The following is a 25,632-nucleotide window of genomic DNA, read 5'->3' on the forward strand; positions in this document are numbered from 1 at the left end:
AATCATGAACACAAAAAACTAGAAACCCTTTATATCTCACTGCATTAATAATATTCATTTTGCAAAACATCTCCCGTAGTGCGGTCGCCACACTTTATGCAAGCCTGTGTCTAAATGGGGGATTTTGTGGCTACAGTTTCCCACTCGTTATTAACATACCACGGCCATTAGCCGTAGGTAACCTTGTCCGTTTTAGACAAGGATGGCCCATTGAACCGGTTCATGGGAATGTATGCCGTAAAGAAAGATGACATTATTCTGTACATCTGTACGTTTTTCTGTAGCCCTCTGTACGCCATTTTGTAGTTAAAACAAAACGGGATTATAAATCTACCTTTGCTTCTCAACCTGCAGCATGGTGCCTACAACAGCACGACCGGGGACCTTTCACTGGTGAACGTCACAGACTCAGACACGGCACCGTCGTCTGACACGAAAAAAGACGGCTTTTTCACCACAATCACTGCAGTGCTCAGGGACGTAATTGGCTTCCAGCATGCGGACGACGGGAACCGCTGATGACGTCGCAAGGTCAAAGGCCAAGACCAACGAACTCCTTTACTCGAAGGACGACCATTTTCGTCGCTAACCAAAATGGAACACCCATAAGGCTCTGAGTTTCATTCACAACTTGGTCAGCTTGAAAGTCATATGACTCACGTACCACAGTGTGCTTTAAAGAACCTGGCCAGGACGGCTGGCCAAGCGATTCATTGCTGGTACGGTTGACATAGCCCCATAGCAATGTTTCACATATACTTCACTTCATCTAAACAGTTTCGTGCACATCATTTAAGCGCACTTCTTACCCCGATCGTTGTCTTTGATGGTGCCTGGCTGTTTAAACTCTGGAGGGCGCCTCAGCAGCCCGGTTGGCGCGACTAAAAACAATCGCCTTTGACCTAGGTTCTAACATGTAGCTGTTACCATTTTGCAAGGGAATTGCCGATCAAGATGAAGTGTATAGAGAGAGGTGACGCCTTGCTCGTCGCTCAGTCGAAGTATTCAATATACTGTTGCCATATTTATAAATAATTTATTTATGCTAGATGTCACAGGGTAAACTGGATCATAGGCTCTTTGTAATTAACTCAAGTAAACGCATTGCTGAATGTTACTGCACACATATTCGATTGTGAACAACAAATCCACCCTGACAAAAATATAGGTCGTGATATACTGTTTTCTAACGGAGGTAATAATATTTTGTTCCTGCGTGAATTTTTAAAAAGGTTTTTGACTGAGTTTCTTCCATTGGAATCTCTGCAACGTTTTAGTGTTGCTTGGCTCGTGGTATGTGCCAATTTCTGTTTGCTGAAATTGCCCTGGTCTACATAAGTTCACACTCACACTTTTAAAATGTATAAAGAACTCTAATATTTATTCCCTCTGCTATTTTTCATTCCAACCATTGCCTAAATCAAGTGGCTGAGAATTTGTACTGTTACAAGCCACAGATGTAAACGGGATCATAACCGATGGCGATAAACCTTCTCGGCACAACTAAATTTACTCCATTTTGGTATTTGATCCTTTGTCACCGTTCACCCTTAACTTAAGGAATGAGAGTCAAAGCAATGTTTAAAGGATTATCAGAGGGTCACCCAGAGTTACACATAATATTCAGAAAGTTTGATCTTTATCCCCGTAGTAGTGTGGTATCTGTTAAGAATTTATCCGGACCTGAAGAAGAATGTTGTCGAAGATTACATTGATTGTAAATTTAATTGATTCAGAGCAAGTCATGCCTCAATTGATGGGGCCCTGGTTGTGTTGGCCCAAAGCATCTATCATCGTACATGTTGTCAAATAAAAAAGGGGAACACGAAAATACTAACTTCCTTTAGCAAAGCCCTTGATATCAACACCCTTCACAGTTTTTACATGTCGTGTTGCTGCTCGGGAGTGCCTTGACCGCCCCCTGGAAAAAAATTCTGGCGACGCCAATATGTGCTGATGCATAGAATATAACAGTTATTAAAGCAGCCTTCTTGTGATAGATCGAGGACTTGCTCTGCTCGTCATGTGTGTGCGTTCATCTGAGGCAAACACTATTCGTTTAACAATACGAATGTGGTGTGTGTTGGTTAGGCACTACTTCGAATGGCAGTCATCCACACACTATGATGAATAAATGTATATAATTGTCAGTGCACTGTAAAAGAAATCAAATCGGAAAGATGGTTGCTGTATGAAAAGAGGCAGAGCCGAGGACAACCATCCAACATCCAATTCCTTTAAGGCCTACTCTGTGTATGCCTACATTGACCGCATATAGATAATTGTATCCTGAAATTGAGTCACTTGGCCTTCAGTGCCCTCACTTGGTTTCTTTAGAATCGAACACCGCTCTTTGTAATTCACTTAACTTGTTATCCAGATTGATTAAACAAGCGCAGGGATAAGAATGCATAGCTCACTCAATACAAACTTCTAATGAAGTCCTTAATTGTGGATACACCTTTATGTCACATTTAACAGAATCGTAGATGTTTCTTTTTGAAATAATTTGGTGGCTTTATGCCGACGCAAATGTGCATTCTTGAGCAAGAGTGTATTTTGCAGTTCTTTCAGTTCTGAACTATGCATTATGAATAATTTTATTTTCCTTGGTGGTTCATTGTTGTCGCAGATCATGCCCGTTAGCCAGTGAGCAAACTATTCGCACGAGAGAGTGAAAGGTCACGCGACGAACTTCCGGAACCCTCTTGTGAGGATTTTACTCGGGGCCATCCTACTAAGTTTTACAATTTTTGGAAAAATGATTCTAACTATAACTACCCAAAGAAAAACTCGTGTCGGTATTTTACCTTTTTGCACCTCAAGTAATATTTTAAAGTCACCTGGAGGTGGGTAAAAAACGAACTTCATTGTCAATTTTTCACTTATATGGCATAACTATCCCATATCTCCTTGTCTCATGCACGTTTGGTTTGACATTACTTGCTAACGTAAGAACAGATTGAATTACGTTGCGAAGATTTATGAACCAGCAGCTAGTTGGCGAGTTTTAGATCCAGCTGAGCTGACCTGACGCAGGTCTTGTCATCAAAAAGTAGATTAGACTTTAGAATCTTATGTAAATGCAGATTATTTCTCAAAGTTTATTTCCTTAATAGGCCTAATTATAAAATGCTAAAGTTATTTTGTTACTTATTTATTTCAACTTTTACCAAAAGATTACCATAAAATATTATTTCGTAAGTTCTCATCAGCTTACAAAAACATCGAGTTGTACAGGTCGCCGTGTCTTTTAGATTTCCAGAAGTGAGAGGCCAATTTTAGCACAGTATTTCTCTTTCAGGTTAGGCAATTTTTAAGTTTCTATACACAATATGCCACTAAAATTTTGTTGTAAATGCCTTTTTCGGAGACGTTTCGTTTCTGAAGAAGTTAACAAACGAGAAATAATTGCAAATTCTAAAATTATTTGCACGTTATTTTCCCTATGTAAGGGTTCCGGAAGTGCGCCACTATGTGTCAAGGGTCAACTTTCAGGCTCTATTATTTTCGATAAGCAATTTCTGGGTTACGTTTACACACAGCGCTCCATTTGCTTGGAACAGTATCGATTTTGTTTTCATTTATTTATTCATTGTTGGAGAATGTACTTTGCAATGAGATTAACCGCTGAAAAGGAATTTGAAATACATGTATTTGTCGATATTTACTTAAGAGAAGTGGAAGTGTGTATTCCAAGTAAAATTCATGTCGTGAGCCCTACTGCTGACATTTTCACACAATTATGTGATTCTTACATTAGAAGAAGAATGAAAAGGGCCAAAGAAAATGTCAGGAAGCCATCAAGTAAATCGATGATATTTACTTTCAAGAACATATTCTACCTTTGAAAAAATGGAGCGATATTATCGATTAAGCTCTTGGGGGTGAAATTGACTGATGGTCGCAACATAAGGTAATTCAAGCCCTAGAGTTTAATCATGTTCTTGTTCATTATTCGTGACGTTTGTTTCTGATGAGTCTGAGTCATAACATTTCTGTTTTTGAACAGCCCACCAACAGCCCACCAATCTCTTGAGTCCATTTGTGGAGTGAATTATCGTCCTCTAAGTTTGGTGTTATTACTTCGAACGCATTACACCTTTTGACAAAATGAACTTCTATTGAAGATTATCACGAAACAAGGAATATGTTTCTTGTGATTTGTAATAAAATAAGTAAAAAATATACATATCCTTGTCACATTGTCACTGGGCATTGTTCGTTTTGATTTTGTTGTAATTAGCGTCGTATTATTTGCTTGGTCAAGCTCCTGTGTCCAACACAGCCCGAGGTTGGGCAAATTCTTTTGCTTCACGGTGCCAAAAGGATAAATTCCAAGATTTGGGTACGCTCTGGTCGCCAGGATGATCTACATCTCCACTTTCGTGTTTGTGAATTATCGACGAAAGTTGGCTGTGTTGACATCGCAGACAACCTTTCTACAGGCGGTATCAAGCCGCAGATAAGAATTTTAATCCGCAATCAAGTAATCGGGGCCATAGATAGGCCTATATGCACGTAGCCGTAGCTCTTGAAGCGAGCCTGTTATGATACGCCGGTAGAATCCATGCAAGAGCAGATGACTAACCTCTTCGACCAGTAGTGTTCAAGTTTATCAGTGGAGGATCTGAAATGATGTATTTTCAAAGAGATCTGGGGAAACGACCATGACACTTATCACTAATCTATATGCCTACTATGGGAACATATTAGCCAATTCGGTATTTAAAAAAACAAGGTCATTCGGGAACAGATTTCGCACGTGCGTCCGAATGACCTTGAATTCGCTCGATCATTTTGGGCATGTGCAGCTGGCTGAAAACACCAACAACAGTTTACTGTGACCGTGATATAACATGACACTAATGTAAGCCACCCAAATCTATAACCTTACAAACCTAGAAAGATTTTGCCTTGTGCGCCCTCACATATTGACAGAGATGTGTCAGATTTTGAAGGGGATATACAGCTAAGTAAGTTCCTTTGAAACTGAACGAGAGAGTAAATTTCAGAGAGGGGCCGGTTGGTTGAACCGGAAAGGGTGCCATTGATCATTGCATATTATAAAACGTGCCCTCTACTCCACATGGGCTCTCTTTCACACAGTGGTACAACAGATGTAGCATGCCCAGTTCCCTGGGATTTCTTGGTGAAGTAGGCATCAAATCCGAAACGCCACTTAGTTTATCAGCTGTTTTAGCCGCACTTGCCCCAAATGAAGCAAGTTCGAGGTCATTCGGGAACAGCCTCATCAGCGTGGCCCATAGGGCGTGGCTATTATGTATCTGACTGCCGCTCGCACGCACCCATTCCTCTCGAATGACCGTGCATTTTAAACGTTGAACTGGCTCATTCATTGCAAGGAGTAACAAGAAACAAGCTGAATGAAAAAAAATCTACGAATACTAGATACGCAAAAGTAATTACTATTGTTATTTTGTCCACAGAGCCTTTCCCAAGGCGAGAGTCAAATTCAGTAGAACCTCACCTTTCAACGGTTCATATGCAGCAAGGTATGAGACGGAGAGAACCCCCCTGCTTTGTGTTGGTCATGGTTTTGCAGCAATCTGGGGGATTCCTTTCAGACATCTTTGGGGGATGTGTTAAGTGAAAATAGTCTAGAATGTGTGTAGGGATTGGACATGTTGGGGGAGCACCCCTCGGTCTCATTTCTTGCTGGGCATTCAACGGTTAACATGTCAATGTACTGTACACTGTACATGTACGTGTACATGTACATGTACATTGTACACGCAACTTGATTGGAGGCTACGCAGTGCATGCTGGGAGAAATCTTGCGAACTGTTATGTGTATGTACACTGCACTGTGGGGCAAGGGATACGATAAAAGCATAAAATAGCGAATGTATACGTTATACACGTGGGACGTATGTTGGTAGTGTATCACGCGATCACGCAGACGTAGTTGGTAGAGCTACCGATGCTTGCTGCAGGTGAAAGAGTGAAACTGAAAGGCTTTTGCCGCAATTCTTTAACTGTGAACCTGTACTTACATGTTGTGTGGAACTTTGAAGAAATTTGGGAGTTCCTTCGGTGAGCAGCCATCAGGTGGGCCTACACGTTGCAGATAGATAGCACTAGCAATACGGAGCATAGCCCCACTACTGTGGTCTGAGTCCGTGCCACACGAGTGGGGCACGCATGTTGTTAGCTAACCATGAAGCACTTACTTAGCCTTACTAATAATGTAATATCAAAAAGCTAACACAGTAACGGTAGACCTGTCATGCCTGTTGTTTTTATTTTGTGCACTGGACATGCTTGAACCAGGATTAAAATTTGTAAAACCTGAAACTAAGTAAAGTAGGGCCTTCATTAGCCCCACTACACTAGTGTGGCAAGGACTATCACTCATGATCTATCCTCAGCCACACATCCGTATACGCAATATCATGTCGGCGTATTGAACATTCCGGCGCACCCACTTATTGAGAACCGTTGTCACTTGACTAGGCCTGTATATGTAATGCCGTGGAATATTAGTATGGCCAATCCCATCCAAAATCGAAAAAGAGGAATACTAACACTCCACTTAGTGGAGCTGCATTAGCCCCACATGTAGGGCTGTAGTGGAAAAGAGACAGATTGTAAACGAGAGCCACTACAGCCGTACGTGTGGGGCTAGGGACACATCACATGTAGGGTTCAGCCCAGGTGAAGAATTTAGCAGTAGTAAATTTCACCATCATAATCATATCCATGACTAGTCCAAGTAACTTGGACTCTACAGATCACCCTATTAAACATTTGGACAGCGTCAGGCAATAGAGTCCAAGTTCCTTCCATAGGCTTTCCATCCCTTGAATTCATTTCACTCAACATATCTCGTACCTCGAGTCCAAATCCACTGAATTCACCTCCAAATTGGCCCTTAAAATCCGTCTGGCCCTCTTTTGTTCCGCTCGGAGTGGACACAAGAGGAAGATGTACATGCAAACTGTGCAATTGAACCGTTTCGACAACCAGAAATTGAACCCATTACTGCGGTGGCACAATGCGTGTGGACAGGTTGATTATACATGTACATGTACGTAGTTGACGTGTACGTGTACGTGTACCAGTACATATGCAACATTATATAAGCAGTAATGGAAGAACAGAAAATGTCAACAGTTCCAGCTGCTGACAATAACCAATTAACATTTTGGCAAAGATCCTTGACTAAATGGCTACACTAAGCCTTACACCATGCTTAGCTGGTAATACACTTATCTTAAAAAAGAGTCTCTCAGAACACTGGCATATTCAATAGTCCCCTACTGTTTCATTTAATTAGAAAAAAAAACTAAATGGGGCAGATTGAAAGCCAAAGATCCTTGGCCAAAATGTTAAGTGGTTATTGTCAGCAGCTGGAACTTTTGACATTTCCTGTTCTTCCATTAGTGCTTATATAATGTTGCATGTACCAGTCCAGGTACAGCACGTCTCAGTTAACTACGTGGTTTCCTTATTTGTCTTCAGTGGGTAGATATCAAGCAAAGAGGCAAAGGCATATCCACAACCTTTTTAAGTGGGATTGGGTATGAATCATAAAATGGGAGTTTAGGCTAAACTCTGGGCATTCACATATGTACAGTACATTGCTAAATGGGAAGGAAAATGAAATTCAGGTACATGTACATGTACTTGCTTTCCTGAAAAGCCCCCTTGTCTTATGATTTCCATGGGAATAAACTTGGAACAAGAAAAGAGGGGTGGGGCATGCACCCTGGTTGGCCTCCCCATCCGCTATACATGTACATGTACTTCTTTTAGTGTAGAATTTGCAGCCGTCTGACCAGTGGGTGATATTGTGCTGTTCATGTTTAACTTATACCTTGTGTACAGTCCGGCTTAAAATGCCCTCTCTTCTGTCTTGTTCACTGATGCATATCATGTACATACATGTACATGTGTGGAATAAACGTTGTGTATATTTGGTGCAGTGTACATGTACATGCGAAGAGGTGACAGGCCATGTTTATACATATACATGTATTTACATGTAGGTCAAATGCAGTACACTACAAGATGCAGGTGCTTTCATTGGGACTTATGCACATGTATTATGTCTACATGTATGCATTGTCATATTTCTTTTTTTATGAAAAGTAGAATCCAGATATTGTTGATCTGCAATTGGTTTATTAACATGTATTTAATATAGACCAGGGGAGGAGACAAGATCTGGTATTGAGAAACACAGTCTGATGCTCATCCTACTTTCAGTGGTATTTGTCAGTGATCTGTTCATCAGATAGGAACCTACGTGTAAAATGGTCAGTTTTTAGAAATGTTGTTGTTGACTTAATAAGTTGTCACACTCAAGTTGTTGACTCTAAAGGCTTGAGTTAGACTCGAGCCATAATCATTTCTTTTATTTGAAGCTTAACTTTGGAAACTTCAAGATGAATTGTTGACTTGAACGAATTCGATTTGCTGGCATTACCAAGCTTTGCTTATTTAAATACAGTGGAAAAAAATGACTTGCTACATGCACTTGCATACAGTATGTGGTGCATGTACATTTATGCAAACCAAGCCCACTTCTGATGATTGTCATTAGAAATAGCAGCGTCTTATGATTATAACATTATGCGGCAGATGAATCTGACCTGTTTTGTGAAACATCATCGATGACATTGTCAGTGAAGGATGTCAAGAGGATTTCACTTGGAAGAAAAATGAATTGGGACTTGTGAATTGGAGAAAAATTGACACTTGACTGACTTCTCTGGGGAGAAAAGGATTTGTGACTTGGCTTGTACGTGTAGAAAATTGACTCGGTCGCCACATTCTTGGTGTGGTCTGAGATGAGTCGCAAAAAGATCACAAGCTTGCTTGAGTGGAAGTCGAAACCTAAACTTTCTGCTTATTAGAGCAGGGCTCTTAACCATTCAACCTCTGAGTTTGCTGGTATCACTATCAGGTGGCTGGCTTGAATGCACATGCAGTAGCTGGTATCCCAATCAGTGAATGATATTAATTTGGCGTGATGCTGGGGATCTGTTTATTTTAGACCAACATTCGTAGGGGCAAAAACCTACATGTACATGTACGAAATAAACATCCCCGAGGCAAAGTCAACGAACTGTCATTGAATTTACACCGTATTTTTCTTGTTTGTAAATTGAACAAATTGAAGGTTTGTGTCAAACAGTGGTTTTCTTTACTCATTGTGCATACTGGTACATGTATGTACAGTTTGCACAGTATGTATATTGTACTTACAAGTATTTGTTCTGGTACATGTACCCTGTTCAAAGTTTTACGTATACATGTACATATACCGGTATTCTATGGATGCGTTTAACTGTCCTATGACTGTCGGGCCGTAAGGCTTCAATCATATTACATTACAATTGATCATTTGTAAAGCTGATTTACAGCTGTGGCCATATGTCTTGATGTTTTTGGAGGGATTCACAGTACATGTATACATGTACATGTATCCCGTACATGTAAGCTCATTAAATTTTTGTAAGAGGGCTCAATTCTGCATGCTTTCACAGCCAATGCTTGCAGCCTTCCCCTCCTTGTTGCCACGTACATGTGCATGTACATTAATGGTCTGCCCCTTGACCCATGAGCCAGAAACCGACCTGTCAGAGAATAAATGTTGCACAGCACCCTCATCGGGAACACTTCCAGTTGTTTCTCAGCTGATGGCTCAGTATTTGTTCTGTTGAAGATACCGTAGCTGCACATGAAAGCACCTGGTAAGGGAAGTCATTATTTGTACACTGTACCGTTGAATTATTGCATGTGCATTTAAAGTGTGTCATCTTTCCAGGGCTGTGCATCAGAACTACGTTGCACATGTACATGTATGTACTGTATATGTACCTGAGAACCAAAGAACCAAGTACATGTACCGGTACTTGAGAACCAAAGAACCAAAGTACATGTACCTGAGAACCACAGAATCAAAGTACATGTACATGTACCTGAGAACCAAAGAACCAAAGTACATGTACATGTACCTGAGAACCAAATTGTTCACATCTGGAATAGATTCGAAATTGTGGCAGTGGGTACTTGTACCGGTAACTAATGTTAAACAAACACCATTACTTCATGTATGTAGTAACCTTTCAGACAGCGATATTTTTTTAGAAATATTTTAAAAGGAAATCAGTACTGGTACATGTTTATTCTACACATTGTATTTCAATTATTTATGGGAATTCATTCACTCTCATTTAATATAAAAAATCTGTACATGTATTTTATACATGTACAGAGAGCAGTTATTTTGATAATGTACACTTCACTGAGCATTCATATACTCTCAGCAATCCATTCATTGTTGCTTTAAGTGAAACCTCAGTGTTTTTCAAAGGGGTCCCACTGTAGGCTTACACTCAGCCAAATTTCTAGTGCAAAAGACAAAGTACTGGTACATGTACATGTACATGTACATGCATACATTGTACATGTACATAAAGCAATGGGTCAGGAGCCGGTTGTTGTCAGCACCATCACAAGACCAGGGACATGCACTGGTAACAAAGGAATGCCTTTTGAAATGATCTGAGTCTGGAACCGAGTTTAGACTCTAGAGGTCTTGTGATAAAACAATGACAGTCTTATGACAGTCTTATGGGATCCGGACTACAGCATTGACAAAGGAAAAGCCTCCATACATAAATGTACATGTACACGGTTACTGGAAGCTTGATTGTTGTTATAACCAGTGCTGGAAAACAAGGTTGGTTTTGAATTCACTCATTTAGATTCGGGTTTGTCCATGGAGGAATAACATCTCCATGGTTTACGTGTTCCAGGTGTTTACACGTGTATCGTTTCACACCTTACAGAGGTCTTAAGGCATTACATACAGGTACAGGTACCTGTGTTTACTGGGCCATGAGAAAATCAGTTTCTACAGTAGCTGGAGGTCAGCACAATTTGTTCAACATGTACGTGTAGCTGTACTGGTGCCCTTTCTTACTCCTACATGGAGAGAGACAAATTGTAGTGCAGTGTCTTTTTATAAAGGAATGAAGCGCCATTTTACCCACAGGGTGACATGCATGCACATGTATCGGTACTTTCTGAGTTAAACACTTGAACCATTGGACCATGGAGCTCTACAGCTCTTGGCCCTCAGGATGTTGCACCAGTTGCTTCTACCGTGTCTACACAGTAACTACCATTTCTCTTTGAAAACAGCCAATGTTCTGTCTTAATGCCATTGGTGAATAACACCGGTACCCTGATTTCTTCCAATTTTACAGTTTTCTGCAGTGCACACCATTTTCGTTAGATCTTGCTCACTAAGTACCGCGTAGCACAGTCTCTTAGTATGGCCGAAAATGGAGAGAAACGCCCCAGGGCAAACAAGGTTATCCTCGTCACGGGCGGGTCAGGACTGGTTGGAAGAGCCATCCATAAAGTTGCCATGGAAACAAAGAAGCCTGATGAGGAATTTGTGTTTGTTTCATCGAAGGATGCTGACTTAAAGTGAGTTTTGGCAGCCAATTGTACTTGTCTTTCTGATTGAAATTTGTTCTATTTAAAATTGTTTTGACCCCAGGAACTATCTGATCCTACTAGTAGTCTGAGAGTACATATTCACCAAGGATATCACAGCTATTTTTAGGGAATTTTTTTGTTTATAATTGAACTTTATATAAAGTAGTGTTGACCAATGAATAGAATATTATTCAGTTTATTTTTTTTCTAGGTCAGAACAACAAACTAGACTACTGTTTGAGAAACATCGCCCGACCCATGTCATCCATTTAGCAGCTCTCGTGGGCGGCCTCTTCAAGAACCTTTCACACAACTTGGACTTTTTGGTGAGGGTGCTTGTCAAATTGGAAACATTCCGAAACTGGTCCGAAAATTGGACAAAAATAGTTGAGAGGAGAAAAAAAAGAGCGGTTCAATTTCCAAATTCTTAGCTTACGGTGGTGACAAAAGTGGGCTTCATGTGTTGTGCTTGAAGCTTTGCTTTGGTGAAGTGGTAATGAAGAAAGTGGGATTTTTTGGTGGGTTATACCATGGCGACAAATTTTTTTGGGAGTGAAGCATCGACCCTCAAAAGAGCTGATGGTGAAAAGGAATTCCTGACATTAACAGCATAGTTGCCAGGAAACGAGACACTGCACACTGCCCAGATCCATTTTCCCCCCAATTTTAACATTTGTTACCCCAAATATTGGATTTTTACATGTTGTAAGAATCCATATTTTGCTATTTTTCACTTTTAGGAAAAACAAGTGTGAGCCTCACAGAACCATAACCCTTTGGGAGAGAACTTATACCATGTCTGCTATTAAAGCCCTCAAAAATTCTCTGTATAGATTCTTTTTTGTTCACAAAAAACTGCCTTCCATTTTGTATGGGCTGTCTAATTTTACAGAAGTTGGTCCTTTGCTGAGAAGTGCACATTTATTCTCAAAAGCAAACTGTGAATTATTTTTATTAGTTTAGTTACTGTATCTAGCAGTAATTTATTTGTTACTTTGTGTACATCATGCACTGGTACATGCAGCTGTATGAGATTTGTTCATCCTTTGTGAATTATTCCCTTGGTTTTTTACTGACTGCCAGCCATAGTTTTGCCACCCACTGGTGGGCAAATATAGCAGCAGCAAAAGTCCCTTTTTAATTGCTGTCATTGTTACAATCCCTCTTTTCTGGATGCCCCCTTGATTCCGTTTTACCCCGATCCCGTCCTCGGCACGTGTTCAGCCTCGTCCAAATTGTTGCAACATGTGATGTGTTTTACTGATGACACATGCACTGTTAACTGCAGACTTGCTACCGGTACATTTTATTTTATGTATAATTGTAGGAACTTGTCTGATTAAATCTTACAAACTTTGCAAACAAAATTTCATTCTGTTCCATTGACTGTTGTCATCCCTGCAGAGAGACAATTTACGAATCAACGATAATGTCCTCCAGTGCGCCTTTGAGTTCGATGTGGAGAAGGTGGTGTCCTGTTTGTCCACTTGCATCTTTCCGGACAAGACCACCTACCCCATCGATGAGACCATGATCCATAACGGCCCGCCCCACTCCTCCAACTTTGGGTATTCGTATGCCAAGAGGATGATCGATGTAATGAACAGGTTAGCTTAAATAGTCCTTTTTAGAATTGCTGTATGATATCAAACGTTCTCATAGGACATGTGATATGTACATGTATTCGTATTTGGGTCACTCCGTGAGGTTGGGGCACAATTTGTGATGGTGTCCTTGTTACATGGGTAACTTTTGCTATCTGTCATGACCTGTAGAGTAGGTCATTTACTCTGTAAATATAACAGACACCTTTGTATTCAGCCTTGCAAGATGTATTTATAAACAATGTCAATTTGGAATCCACATGAAGGGAAATAACAGTTCATTTTTAAGGAACCCGTGTAACATTTGACACCATCGCAAGTTGTGCCCCAACCTCATGGAATGACCCATTTCCTGCTGGGCTGAGATTTGTCAAAATTTTCCTGACTTCGGGATTTTTCAAACAGTCTCTTTTAAAATCTGGAAAAACCTGAGTTTACCACTACTACATTTTTATGTATAACAGTTAATAGAAAACGTTATCTTAAGGATATCATTTGTAATGCGGCTCTGTAGCTGTTGGGATGATGAGCTCCCCATGAAACAAATTTAAAACATAGAATAAATAGAGCAGATCTTGAGACCTGTGTCGTCATACCATCTTCCAGTTGAATTGAACTTATCAAAGTGCTTACTAGATGTATGACAAGGGAGTCAGATTGGCAAGGTACATGTAGTTCTTTCCTTGCCTTCCACCTCTGTGGTCCCGGGTTCGATTCCCAGCCCGGTCCACATGTGGATTGGGTTTTCAGTCCCTACCTGACTCTGTGGGTTTCACCCGCACTATTCCTCTTGGGTTTTCCTCCCACCTCTAAAACTGTAACTGCTTCCTACTGTCTCCTCTTTACTGATGTTGTTGATTGGGGGTTGTTTGGTGGCTGCCCGAGGCACCCTTGTATGCCATCGGCTCAACAGTGTTTAAATGTCTTCATTTTACAGTGCATTTGAACATGAAATTTGCACTTTATTAATGAATAAATTGTTATTATTAATATTGACCTGAAAAGCCTGTGTGTGTGGCCGGGGAAACGGAATGGATGTTAGACTGTCTGTGACTCGAATGACTCTAAAATGTGGGATTCAATATTGGTTCCGTTGCTTTTTCTGATCTATATTAATGATTTTTTTCACATCTTTTGATGTATTTTCATTCACCTTATTTGCTGATGACTCCAATTTATTTATTTCGAATCGCAATTTTTCAACCCTTGTTAATACAGCTAATCATGGGTTGAAATCCATTTGTAATTGGTTTGCGGTTAACAAGTTGTCTCTTAATACTAACAAGCCAAATTTATATAATTTAGTACAACTGCTAATAAACTTCCAACAGACATTATAATAAATAATGTACCCATGGAAAAAGTTGACTGTATTAAATTCCTAGGATTATACAATGTATGTTGACTCTAAATTAACCTGGGTCAAACGTATTGATTACCTTTGTAAAATTATTGCAAGAAATATAGGAGTTATCAACAGCATCAAACATTTCATTCCGCTATAGTTTTAACTTCCCTTGTAGTTTTAACTTCCCTTTACAATACTTTAACCCCAACTGCCCAAAATCTGCCATACTCCAACAGCAGGTTTTGTGAGGTTTTGGCAGGTTTGGTACCATACCTGAGGAACTTCTTGTTGAATTTTGTGAGACTTCGGATGAAAGGCCAAGGGAGATGGTGTTGGATTCTGTGTGAGTTGGGACATACACGGGTCACCGTGTGCAGTATCTGGCTTGCTGTACCAGTTGTTGGACTGTGCTTGATTTTGTCAGGCTTGGTACTGTTCAGTGCAAGTCATCCTAGACTGCATAGACCCATCCATACCATATCACTCAAACTCCAACAGGCTCATTCTGTTGGAGTTTATCAGGTTTGGTACAATAACCTGCATGTACAAGTACGTAGACAAGTACATGTACTTGAACCTGTTGGATTTTGTGAGGTTCAGTATGCTTTCTAGTGCAGGAACCTAGGGGGTTAGGGTTAATATTATCGTATCTTAGTAATGGTATTCTTGCATGCAGAACATGCTCCCTAAGTAATCTTAATAGACTTTTCCTTTTACAAAAATGAGCCATTCGAATGATCAACTTTACTGATTTTAATGCTCCTACTGATCCACTATTTTCCAAACATAAGATGTTGAAAGTCAAAGACATTTACTTTAGTTGGGATCCCTTATGTATCAATTTGTTGCTGGTTCCTTACCATCTTCAATTAATGCGCTTTTCACCAGGAATCTTGATTTTCATTCTCATTATACTCGCCAAAGTGCAAATTTTCATCTGGCGTTAATGTATACATCTGTGGCCAAAAAGATCCAATCAGATACGAAGGACCAAGATTATGGAACTCTTTGAATTGAAGGATTACTATTGGTAATTATAGACTGTGGAACTGATCAGCTTTATCTCCTTATCTAAAATCTCCCAGGGTTCTTATTCTTTTTCATTTTTCCTATTCTTATTTTTTATTTCAAACTTAGGTAATTGTTAGCTGGCATACAGAGTAAGTGTCTCGTCTGTCTAGTGTTTGTCTTTTTGTGTAAAGTAGTTAATGAATAGTAACCATGAATTGATTTAGGGCCCTCAATCATAAGCTTTGCTTATTAGTGGTTACATGTACATGTACCTCCACGGTTCCCCCCCCACGGGTCAAATATATCGTGTGAAAATTGAGATCGTATGTATGCAAAACTGTGGAAATAAATAAACATGAACATGACTGCTCAAGCAGGAGAAAGGTTCGCATACATGTACATTTACATGTAGTTTTTCTGCTTTTATATTCCTTGTTTTATTTGCTGTGTTGCCAGCTGCTTAACCTTGGCTCTTTAGCTACAAGTACATGTACATGTAGGAAGTGTGACGAGGTATCTTTTAACTGAAACAAAAACCATACAAATGCAGGGGAAAATAATAAATAACAAGGAAACTACATGTACATGTTCCACTGTGACTGCATTGGCAAGAGCCAGTAAAAGTAAAAAAAGCACTATGGTCCTGAGACCTGCTGACCTTATGCAGTCGTTGCAACAGAACGATACAATACAATCAATGGGTGCTGGTACATTACATGGACATGTAGTACATGCCTTGTCATTGTCTTCCATGCAGGGGTTACTACGTTCAGCACAATCGCAAGTTCACATCCGTAGTCCCAACCAACGTTTTTGGACCCTGGGACAACTTCAATTTGGAGGAGGGACATGTCATACCAGGCTTGATACACAAAGTGCACATGGCAAAGCGTAAGTTCTTACATTGAAGAAACTGGTAAAGATGAAAAAGAAGGCCATTTTGGGTTCCAATGGCATATGCACTTACACGCATATATGTATGTGCTTGGCCGGTCTTAAACACGCATTTAAGACCGGGTCAGGAGATTGGACTCAACTAATGCAGCGAGGGCATTATCAGCATTCATTCTCCTGAGCCAGTCTTAAATTCATTATCCTGAACACCCCCGTCCATTTTATTGTATACTCTTTGTGCAAGTTGTCCAGAAGAATCTCTATGTATGGACTTGGTGTGCGCGGGGCGTGTTTTGTGTGCGTTGGTGCACATAGACTCTTAATGGATTAAACTATTTTGTATCCAGGTGCCAGAGTGTTTTTAATGCAGTGGGCATTAATATCAAATCTAAGTGGGCATTATCAACTGTGGTCAAGTTGCACATTGTTGAATAGGGAAACCGAGGTATTTATAGATTCAATATAAACATGTTCATCAGGTGTGACTAGTCAGCAGCCAATGTAGGCACTTCTGCTATCTCTGCACTTACAGGTACCCATTTATACACCTGGGCACATAGGGAGAGGCAAGTAGGGGGTTAAACGATTTGGTCAGCGTCATGACCTGTTACAGGTTGCTGCATTTTGAACCTCCTGACCCTGTGATTGGGAGTCACAAACCCTGGCCACTGGGTCACAACTTGCCCCAATTTCATTGTTAGAGTTTAGTCATCTGCAGATTTTTCCTGCCTGAATGGGAGGGGGGGGTTCAACTTCCTGGTAACCATGTCCCTTGGGGCAACATGCGGCAGCATGCATGCATGCACTTGTTCCTCTTAGGTCAGTGCTGAATATTCGAATATATGATTAAACATCAAATACTTGAATATTTATTTTGGAATCAAATATTCCCAGCATGTAGTGAATCATACAGTGGAAAAATTCATTTTCTTTGTGGTAAGAGAGCCACATTGTAAAACTTTTCACGGTGTTATAAGAGAAAATGTAAAGGCAGGTGATGAATACGGTACATGTAGGTCTTGGCAATAAGACCAAACAATTAGTTGTGTTCCTGCCTACCAATCAACCCTACTTTTATTGTCTAAACATAACAGTTACTGCTGTTTGTATTTTTCTGATGTTCCTGTGTTCAGAATCTGTTTTTGTCTTACACTCGGCAGGAGACAGCACTCCTCTTCACATCTGGGGTACCGGCTCCCCCCGCCGTCAGTTCATCTACTCTGAGGACCTGGCCCGTCTGTTTCTCTGGGTTGTCCGGGAGTACGAGGAGGTTGACCCCATCATCTTGTCCGTGGGCGAAGAGGATGAAATCTCCATCCAGGAGGCAGCAGAGTTGGTAGTGGAGGCTTTTGACTTCAAAGGGCCAATCATTGTATCCTTTTATCTCATGGTGCACTTAAAGTTTACATGTAAGTGCTCTGTATTCAAAGTTAGAGAGGACCATCTACAGCTGTACAAAAATTAAATGAGGAAATTTAGTTAAAAACCATTTTTGATGGAAAGGTAATAACATTTCTAAGCTCCCTTTGATACATTGGTGTGGGCACGTTCGAGTTACGGAGGTATTTTTGTACAAAAAGCCTTTAAACCACTTCCTGCTGGATGGATTTTTCTTGAGCGGGATGTGATGGCGGGACCTTGTCAAGATTTTCCGTTTTCAAAATTGTTTAAAATTTCATGTGTTCATTTACTGGACGTTTACACCCCCCACAAACGACTCTCTGGTGGCTACTCTAATCTGTCAGGCAACCTTCATTGACGCCTGAGTATTCAGCCCAGAATTGTGTGGTGTTGCATAATTTGCTTTGTTCCGGTGAATGCCAGAAGCGTCTTTTCATATGCAGCTGGATTAGCGAGCAGCAGCGCTGTGTCGCTTATCAATAGGGCCCTGGAGCACTTTGTCCGCAGTGCTAATCCGCGGGCGCACTATGCCAAAAACAGTTTTATACTGTTTCAAAACAGTGCTGGATTACCTTCGAAAAATGGGAGTTGAAAAATGATGACAATTACCAGTAGCAGGTCCTTTGTTCCGAGTACAGTCTTTTGTTACACTGACCAACTTTTTTGCCCGAAATCGGGCTCCCCAGCGGGGAAGTGGTTAACCCGCAACGTATGTATCACTGATCCAGTCCACACATGACACGACCGGCACTCACTATTTGTGCATGTGCAGCATCTGGGACATTTTTGCGCAGTAGCTGGTGAGTAGGTGGTTTGCAGCGCTGTTGTCTGTTCTGATGCTCCTTGTCAAAATTTTGTTTTTCTGTTTCATATACTTGCAAAAAGAGGATTTTAAAGGGGAAATTAAAGGTAAGAATTTAGTTACTAGAGGTATTAAAGATTTACCCTGACCTTTAGAACAATGTGCTGCTTGCTTCCTGTTTAAAAAAAAAAGCCCTGTTTCAGGCACATGGTCCACTGCGGTTGCACGCAATACCATTTGTTATTAAGTGTTCTCTTTTATGGGTACCCAGGTACCTGATGTTGACAAAAAACGGGTGCCTGGTTCCAAAAATACCCGTAAATGCACACCCCTTGATTCAGGTATTGTACCAAGAGAGGGTGCACTTCAGAACATATTTTAGGAATACATGTATACATGCACGAGGCAGATTTCAAGAGCCCAATGGTTGTGCATTTTCCTGAAATATACAGTACACTGTTGGCAAAAGCAAAACTTCAATATGTTAAACTCCTGTTTTTAAGTTTTGAACAGTTTGCCTCAATCAAATAAAAAATGCGTAAAGAGCCCCTAGCTGGCCAAAGAGAGGGCACAATTTTCCAAACAACGGAGGTTAATCTGGTGGTATATGCACTCCACTGGTTCAGGAACAATTATGAAATGCATGTTTTAAATTGTTGCAAATACTTCTGGAGTACCTAATGAAAATTCAACAGTCGAGGTGGGGCATAACCAGGAAGATATAGTTTTTCCTGACTAGTGAGCAAACAGAATGACACCAGCAAATCGGATGGCCAGTTCAAAAAAACAGCGAGCACTGCCAAGTTGCGCAAGTACCTGCCCGACTTCAAGTTCACTCCTATTAAACAAGGTGAGAGCATGTTGAAGGTTAGGTTTTTAAGTAATTTGGGACTGTGGCCTACCTGTAGTGGTTAAGATTCGGGACTCATGGTCAGAGGGTCAGGGGTTGAAATCCAGTTTCTGACCATGAGTTGTGGCCTTGGCAAGTCACTTCTCCAGCCAAGAGTATAAATGAGTATTGTTACCTGTGACGGAAAGGCATCCCATCCATTGTGAAATAGAATTATTGTCAGTTATTTCACTGTTGATGCTATTATAAGTTCTTTACGTTTTCACAGAGACTAATCTTCCTGCCAAAATTTAGAAGCCAAATTCAGAAGCCTGAAGGGGCACTGCTCGGATTCAGGTGGCATGTAGAAACTGTCCTTTGGACTACATGCATATGCATTTCAGTCGCGAAAATATGCCTGTAGTTTAAATTTAAGAATACTTGTGACCTTTCCACAACAGTCACGACAGTGGCATACCCTGGAGAAGCAGCCATGAGATGTTTCCTAATGGGATTTCAGAGTGGTTCTCCATTCAGTTCCTGTTTGTTCAATTTTCAGCATTCTGTGCTGTAAACAATATGTACTTCTGAGGTTCTTGCAGGAACTCTTCTATTTTCTTCAGGTTCAATTATCATGCCTTTAGAAGGAAAATGGTGATTTCTTTCTGAAAAGATTGTCCAAATTTTGTTTTCATCCTTGAACGAATCCTCTAAACAAAGAAGCCAGCACTGTTTTGTTATAACAATGTTGGAATTTTAATTTTCCCTGATTCCCTCTGGATATGTCACTGACAAGTGTACTAGTGTGGCACCATCACAGCGACGAATTGATTCATGGATTATTCAGTTGTGATCTGACTTGTTTAAAGATGAGACTGAGGGGTTTGGACTTCAAAACAGAGTTTGGCCATTACTGACGTTCAGAATAGTTGCTGACTGCAGACAGGCATGTATGTAGAAGTACATGTAGTTGTGTTGGATTGTGGTTGCCAGTGGACACACTTTCAATTTGGATTTTCTTTCTCCTTTTTTTGGTGCAGCTGTCAAGGAGACGGTCGATTGGTTTGTTGAGAACTACGACATCGCTCGCAAGTAACCTTGGAAGATGCCTGTTCATCTGGTGATAATCGTCTGGTCGACATAGATGGTTATTGGCATCTGTTGCTCAGAAACACATGTAGGAGAAGCTTGTAGAAGGTACATGTAGATGGAAACAGTTACTAGCTCCAGAAAGGTGAAGTTTGTCTCTTAGGAATCAAGAGGGGATGGAAACAGGCAAAGTTGTAGAATAAACATCACAAAGTTGGTTACATGCGCAAGAGCCATGCCTTTTACATTGAAAGGCTTACATATCTCTTTTTGTCTCGATGGGGATTATGCAGTTGAGGTAGCTGGGCAACTGTAGGTTTTGCATCGTCTTTAAATGTAGCAAGGCTGGTGATTGGATTCTGCCACGTATTACGTAGATTACCCATCGGTCTGAAAGATAGTAACTAGCTGGTCAGTGTGACAGAATCTTGTCCTGAAATGAAATTATCCTCACTGCTGACAAGACGACATCAGGGCCTTGACAACCAGTCACAGAACACTGTTCTTACCATTCTCAAGAGCTTTCGGCCTGGTGGCATCAGTGATTTTGTGGGTACCGGTAAACTGGTACTGCTGCATTTTCTCTTGTGTGGGTTGATGGCACATGTGTCTCACATTGTAAGACCATCTTAACTCTGTTGTTTTGTTTGCTTTTCTCTGTCAAGTTGCCGCTCAAATTTACATTTCACGTTCAAGAGGCTTGCTGATTGTCACTGAGAACCCCTAGACTTGGATTTCCCCTGGTGACAGAAATTCACTCCAAATAATATATTTCTAGTCCCTGCTCCGTGCAGAAACGAGATGGTTGGGTGCACAGGTTCATGTGTGTTTGGCGTGGGCCTACATGTAGCTGAGCATGTGCGACTAATTTCTTTTGGAATGTACTGTCTTCAAGTGTTCGCTGGGCACCAGTCGCAATGACCTCCACCAACCCCTCTCATTCTTTCCCAGTGAGGGGTTGCTTCTTCATAGAGTGGACACTGATGGTCAGGAACTAGTTGCTGAGATTCCCCATATCCTCCATAAAACACAGCATACAGTACACGTACACAACTCAATACAAACACCCTGTCTGTTTCATCAGGACACGCGAGGCGGCCATACCCTCTTTTGTTTGTTTTTAAATGAATTTCAATGAAATGGCGTCGGGTCGTTTATCTCAAGTACAGCTGTTGGGGGAGAATTTGTGTAGGAAAAACGCCAGTGTTTACAGGACAACGTAGAGACCAAAATTGTTTGCCAAAGGAAAAATCATGGCATTGCAATTTTCTCATACATTATAAACGACTTTGGCAAGTGTAGCCAAGCTATTTTGGGAGTTCATAGTAGTCTTGTGATATTCGTACTCGTATTCAAACTCTCATACTCATGGAAATATACTCCACTACAGCACTGGCTAATAGTGACCTTTCCATGGGAAATAGTTCTGTGAAGAGCTATTGGTCCAGTGGGTGTAGGACCAAGGAGACAGGTGGTCAAGTAGACTAGTCCCATGCTGTGTATCTGCCAGTTCTCAAATCAGCTTTGAAGTATTTACCGTTGGAACTAAATGGAAACTCATTGTCTGAACTCCGGCCTCATAGAAGACAAGTTGAATGTTCTGCAGTGGAGTGGGGGGTGTCTCAAAATCCAGGCATGTAAAAGCCGGAAGGGAGAAGAGTCTAGATGTCGGTGTTGGCTTTCAGTCTGCACATCATCTCCAGAGGGTGGTCTGACTCGGCCATGGCAAGGGAAGAGCCGCTTTTTATTTTGCTAGCGTGCAGAGTAGCAGATGTACTCTTCTCAACCCTGTGTGTTGGTCATTGTTTGATCGGAATCTCAGGAATTCTTTTCAGACATCTATTGAGGATGTATCAGATAACAGTAGTCTAGGGTGTGTATAGGGATTGCAGATGTGGGGGGGGTATCCCTCTGTCCCATATCTTGCTGGATATATCATTACGTTATGGCATCAAATGCCAAACAAGGTATGGATTTTATACATGAACCTATCAGGGAAGTGAACCTTTTTTGTTCAGAAATTTTCTCCAGTGCCTGCTCACTAAGTCACAGATGGATGCATAGCACATTAATTATAAAAAAAAATTGGGTCCTTTCATGTCAGTGGTCAATTAAAACACTTCTTGGGGTCAGTGTCACAGATTTTCCTGAAATTTGTTGAAATTGATGCATCATATGAGAAAACTCCAAAAGCCAATTGTAAGTGTTTTTGGGTCATATGGTTTGTGAGTTAAATGTCATTGAGTTTTTGACACATTACTTTTCAGTGTAATGTGGAATGTCTGTCTCCCGATGGGAATGCAAGAAAATGAATAGAGATTGTTTTAATCTCAAACTAAAGCTCATAATGCGAGAAACCACCTTGTTTCCAAATGTGACAAAAATGAAGAATTTCAGCATCATGTCAAGCAAAATGAATTTTGACCTTTGACCCCTTTGCCAAAAGAAAGTCCTGAATGTATTCACTATTACAGAATGTAAACATGGAATCTCATGACGTTTGGGTGGCAGATGAGTTGAACGGAGAGCAGTAAAGTCAAACTGCATTGAACTGAAAGTGAAAGAAAGTATGTTTCTTTGTATTTTTATTTCAAATCCTCAGCGTAGCAGTATGGGAAAAAATGATGGCATGCTGTTGACTAGTATGTAAGAAGGTGGAAAATGATTTATAGATTTTATGTTGGCCCACTTCTCGAGTAGGATTGTACATGAAATTCATTGTTTATCCTCCCGTCACATAATTGAGTGGGAATGTCTGAAAGGTCTATTGCGTAGACATTCATGTGGGCATCGATCACCGAAAAAAGTATTTCAATTATTTTTATCAGTTATTTGAATTGTACTTTTAGACCTGCATGCTAGTATCTTGTTGATTTTTCAACAGTGTTGTCTTTTGATTTGAAAGAGATCTTTTGATTTTTTGGAGCTCGGCTATTTTGGGACATTGTTTAATTGAATATTATAGATGGAGCGTATTTATATCCATAAATTATCAATTTAAATGAAAGTATGATATGAATACAAAAGTTCATATGAATATGCAAATACATTCATAGTTTCCAGATGTCACATTTGACTTCGACATTTTGGTATTCTAATTTTTTTTCATTTATTTTATGCAAGTGCATCTTACAGGATTTCTTTGTTTCCCAATTTCCGTATCTTTTGTCATTGCTCATATTTATCTTGCTTCTGTATACATGTACGTCATTAGTGGTTAGGAAACATTAAACTTCAAAAAGGAGGCTGATTTGATGATGTACATGTACATGTACGTATAGCTTAATTTGCCCTTTGTCGGTCTTCTGTGTGTAAACAGTTCAGTCAAAATCCACTGTAACTGTAAACTGCGCCCTCTGCTGATTGGATACGTTTGTGCCACGGTGTTGTGCACTTAAGAAAATATAGAAATGGTGTGAGCAAAGATATTTAATGCAGAAGTCACGACCTTCGTAAGTGTTTAATTAAATGGCAAACTGAGAAGCATCGGTAACTCGTGACCATTACGGACAGACGAAGTAATGGACCCCGTTGGCCCGTACTAGCCAGTGCTTGCTACCCAAAGTGCTTTACACATTTACTTAGTTCCTGCTAGTTGTAAGCGCTTCGGAAGAAGGAGGCATCATAACGTTTCTACATAGCGAATTCTTTTTACACATCACGCTGGGGAATCTCGACTTGAATAAATGCTACGATCGGCAGCTCTGGAGTTTTTTCTCAAGTGGAAGTAAAGTCCGGTATTTCAACAAGGGAAGCTTGTATGAGGCGTGAAGACTATAGTCTCCTTTTAAGAGCAGCAAAAAAACCTCATTTTTCTCCTATAGGAAAGTACATGATGCATCCCCAGACAGTTACGTCCATGATAAAACATGCTGCCACTCACTGGTGGAGTGCTTCTCCAGTCGCAATGTCGGACGTATCAGTCAGGTGGGGTGGACGTGTGGGGTGTCAGCTTTTTTGAAAGACTTCCAGGGCAGCATCGGGAAGCATGATTGCCTGAGATTTTCGCTTTGCATGAGAAAAGAAATTGATCCTAAAAATTCTCGTAGCAGTTGCGGATGGATTTCGAAATCGTTTTGATCTTACCTTTCAGTGGCAGGATGCCGTAGCAGTCATTAATTAAATGACCAAAATATTCCGATCACGTCACAAATTGGCACTTGCTATTGGGTTGAATTGATTACTGTGCTTAACCACTATAGCTCAACGTGTTGTGACGTCATTAATATGGACTACTAGGTCGACGAGTACAACAGTTACACGATCGTTCTAGAAACGAGAATCCAGTTAATGAACAATTGGTCCTGCGAGATTGAAAAGCTCTAGCGTCAGGAATTACAACAATGCCCTCTTTGAAAGGAAAATCCTTTAATTTTGATTATGAATTAACAATATTTTGGAAATAGCCTCTGGGATCGGCTACTTAAAAAAGGATCTTAATTTAATTTACTTGTGTTCAGGGCTCCAGGATTCTGGTGAATGTTGTCCTTTTAATTGAATTGTTTTACCAAAAACTACTCCCGTAATTGCTCAAGCGTGAAGCAATGTAGAAAAAATGAAGTCTGCTTTCCACTGCCGATGCTCGAAGAAATTAAACATTTACTTCGAAAGCTTCAGTTGAGTAAATGGATAAGATACAGTAATAAAGGATAAATCAATGAATGCCATGGACTAAACCCTAGCCTTTGTAAGGACAAACACCAACAAGCCCACATTCCAGCCTAACCAACTTATCAAACGTCCACGTTAGCAGCCAAGACCAATTTCTCGAAGTCTAAGCTTCGTCTTCAGAAAAGTTAACTCTCTTCAACTCATCATATTAAGATGCGTACAACATGTCCTAATGGCGCGACGTAATTAAAGTCGTTATTCCTATATCTTATATCTGATAACTCAGTGCGCTGAAATTGAACGGCAATACGGGCGTTTCGCAATAGTGCACCACCAAGAGATTGCAATGCGTTGACCAATCACAATGCGCGAAATTTGTCGACCCAATGCGCGTTCGGAAAGGGTCGACAAATTTCGCGCTGTGATTGGCCAACGCGTTGCAAACTCATGGTGGGGCACTATTGTGAATCGCCCCTATTGCGCTTATGTGTTTTCCCCCCGTTGAGAAGCTTGTTGACACGTGTGCCTGGAAAAAGGTCGGAGGCGCTTACGCCCTTTTGCA

At 40.6% G+C, this 25,632-nt stretch overlaps 2 protein-coding genes across 17 annotated transcripts in view; both read left to right on the forward strand.

Annotated features, from left to right (window-relative positions):
• The window catches only part of LOC110985749 (uncharacterized), a 52,420-nt gene extending 48,230 nt beyond the window's left edge, over positions 1 to 4,190 (forward strand). For all 13 annotated transcript variants that reach the window (XM_022246996.2, XM_022247000.2, XM_022247003.2 and 10 more), the window contains one exon: positions 355 to 4,190. In XM_022246996.2, coding sequence (XP_022102688.1) covers positions 355 to 519 — 165 coding nt within the window. In that variant the 3' untranslated portion in view covers positions 520 to 4,190. The remainder of the gene's footprint in view (positions 1 to 354) is intronic.
• A 1,630-nt stretch (positions 4,191 to 5,820) lies between these two features.
• Positions 5,821 to 23,721, forward strand: tsta3 (tissue specific transplantation antigen P35B). 4 transcript variants are annotated; one of them, XM_022246970.2, is made up of 8 exons: positions 5,821 to 6,170; positions 11,244 to 11,469; positions 11,693 to 11,807; positions 12,886 to 13,088; positions 16,202 to 16,335; positions 17,499 to 17,710; positions 19,292 to 19,391; positions 20,411 to 23,721. In XM_022246970.2, the coding sequence occupies exons 2-8, from the start codon at positions 11,312 to 11,314 to the stop codon at positions 20,464 to 20,466; spliced, it is 978 nt and encodes a 325-aa protein (XP_022102662.1). In that variant the 5' UTR covers positions 5,821 to 6,170; positions 11,244 to 11,311; the 3' UTR covers positions 20,467 to 23,721. The 4 variants fall into 4 exon arrangements, with proteins under 4 accessions (XP_022102662.1, XP_022102663.1, XP_022102661.1 ...); XM_022246971.2 differs by having other exon boundaries at positions 5,821 to 6,057; XM_022246969.2 differs by having other exon boundaries at positions 5,822 to 6,072.
• Positions 23,722 to 25,632: the final 1,911 nt, after the last annotated feature.

This window comes from Acanthaster planci, linkage group LG03 (genome assembly GCF_054643075.1).
Source record: "Acanthaster planci isolate LZ-2023a linkage group LG03, COTS_SCS, whole genome shotgun sequence".
Lineage (NCBI taxonomy): Eukaryota > Metazoa > Echinodermata > Asteroidea > Valvatida > Acanthasteridae > Acanthaster > Acanthaster planci.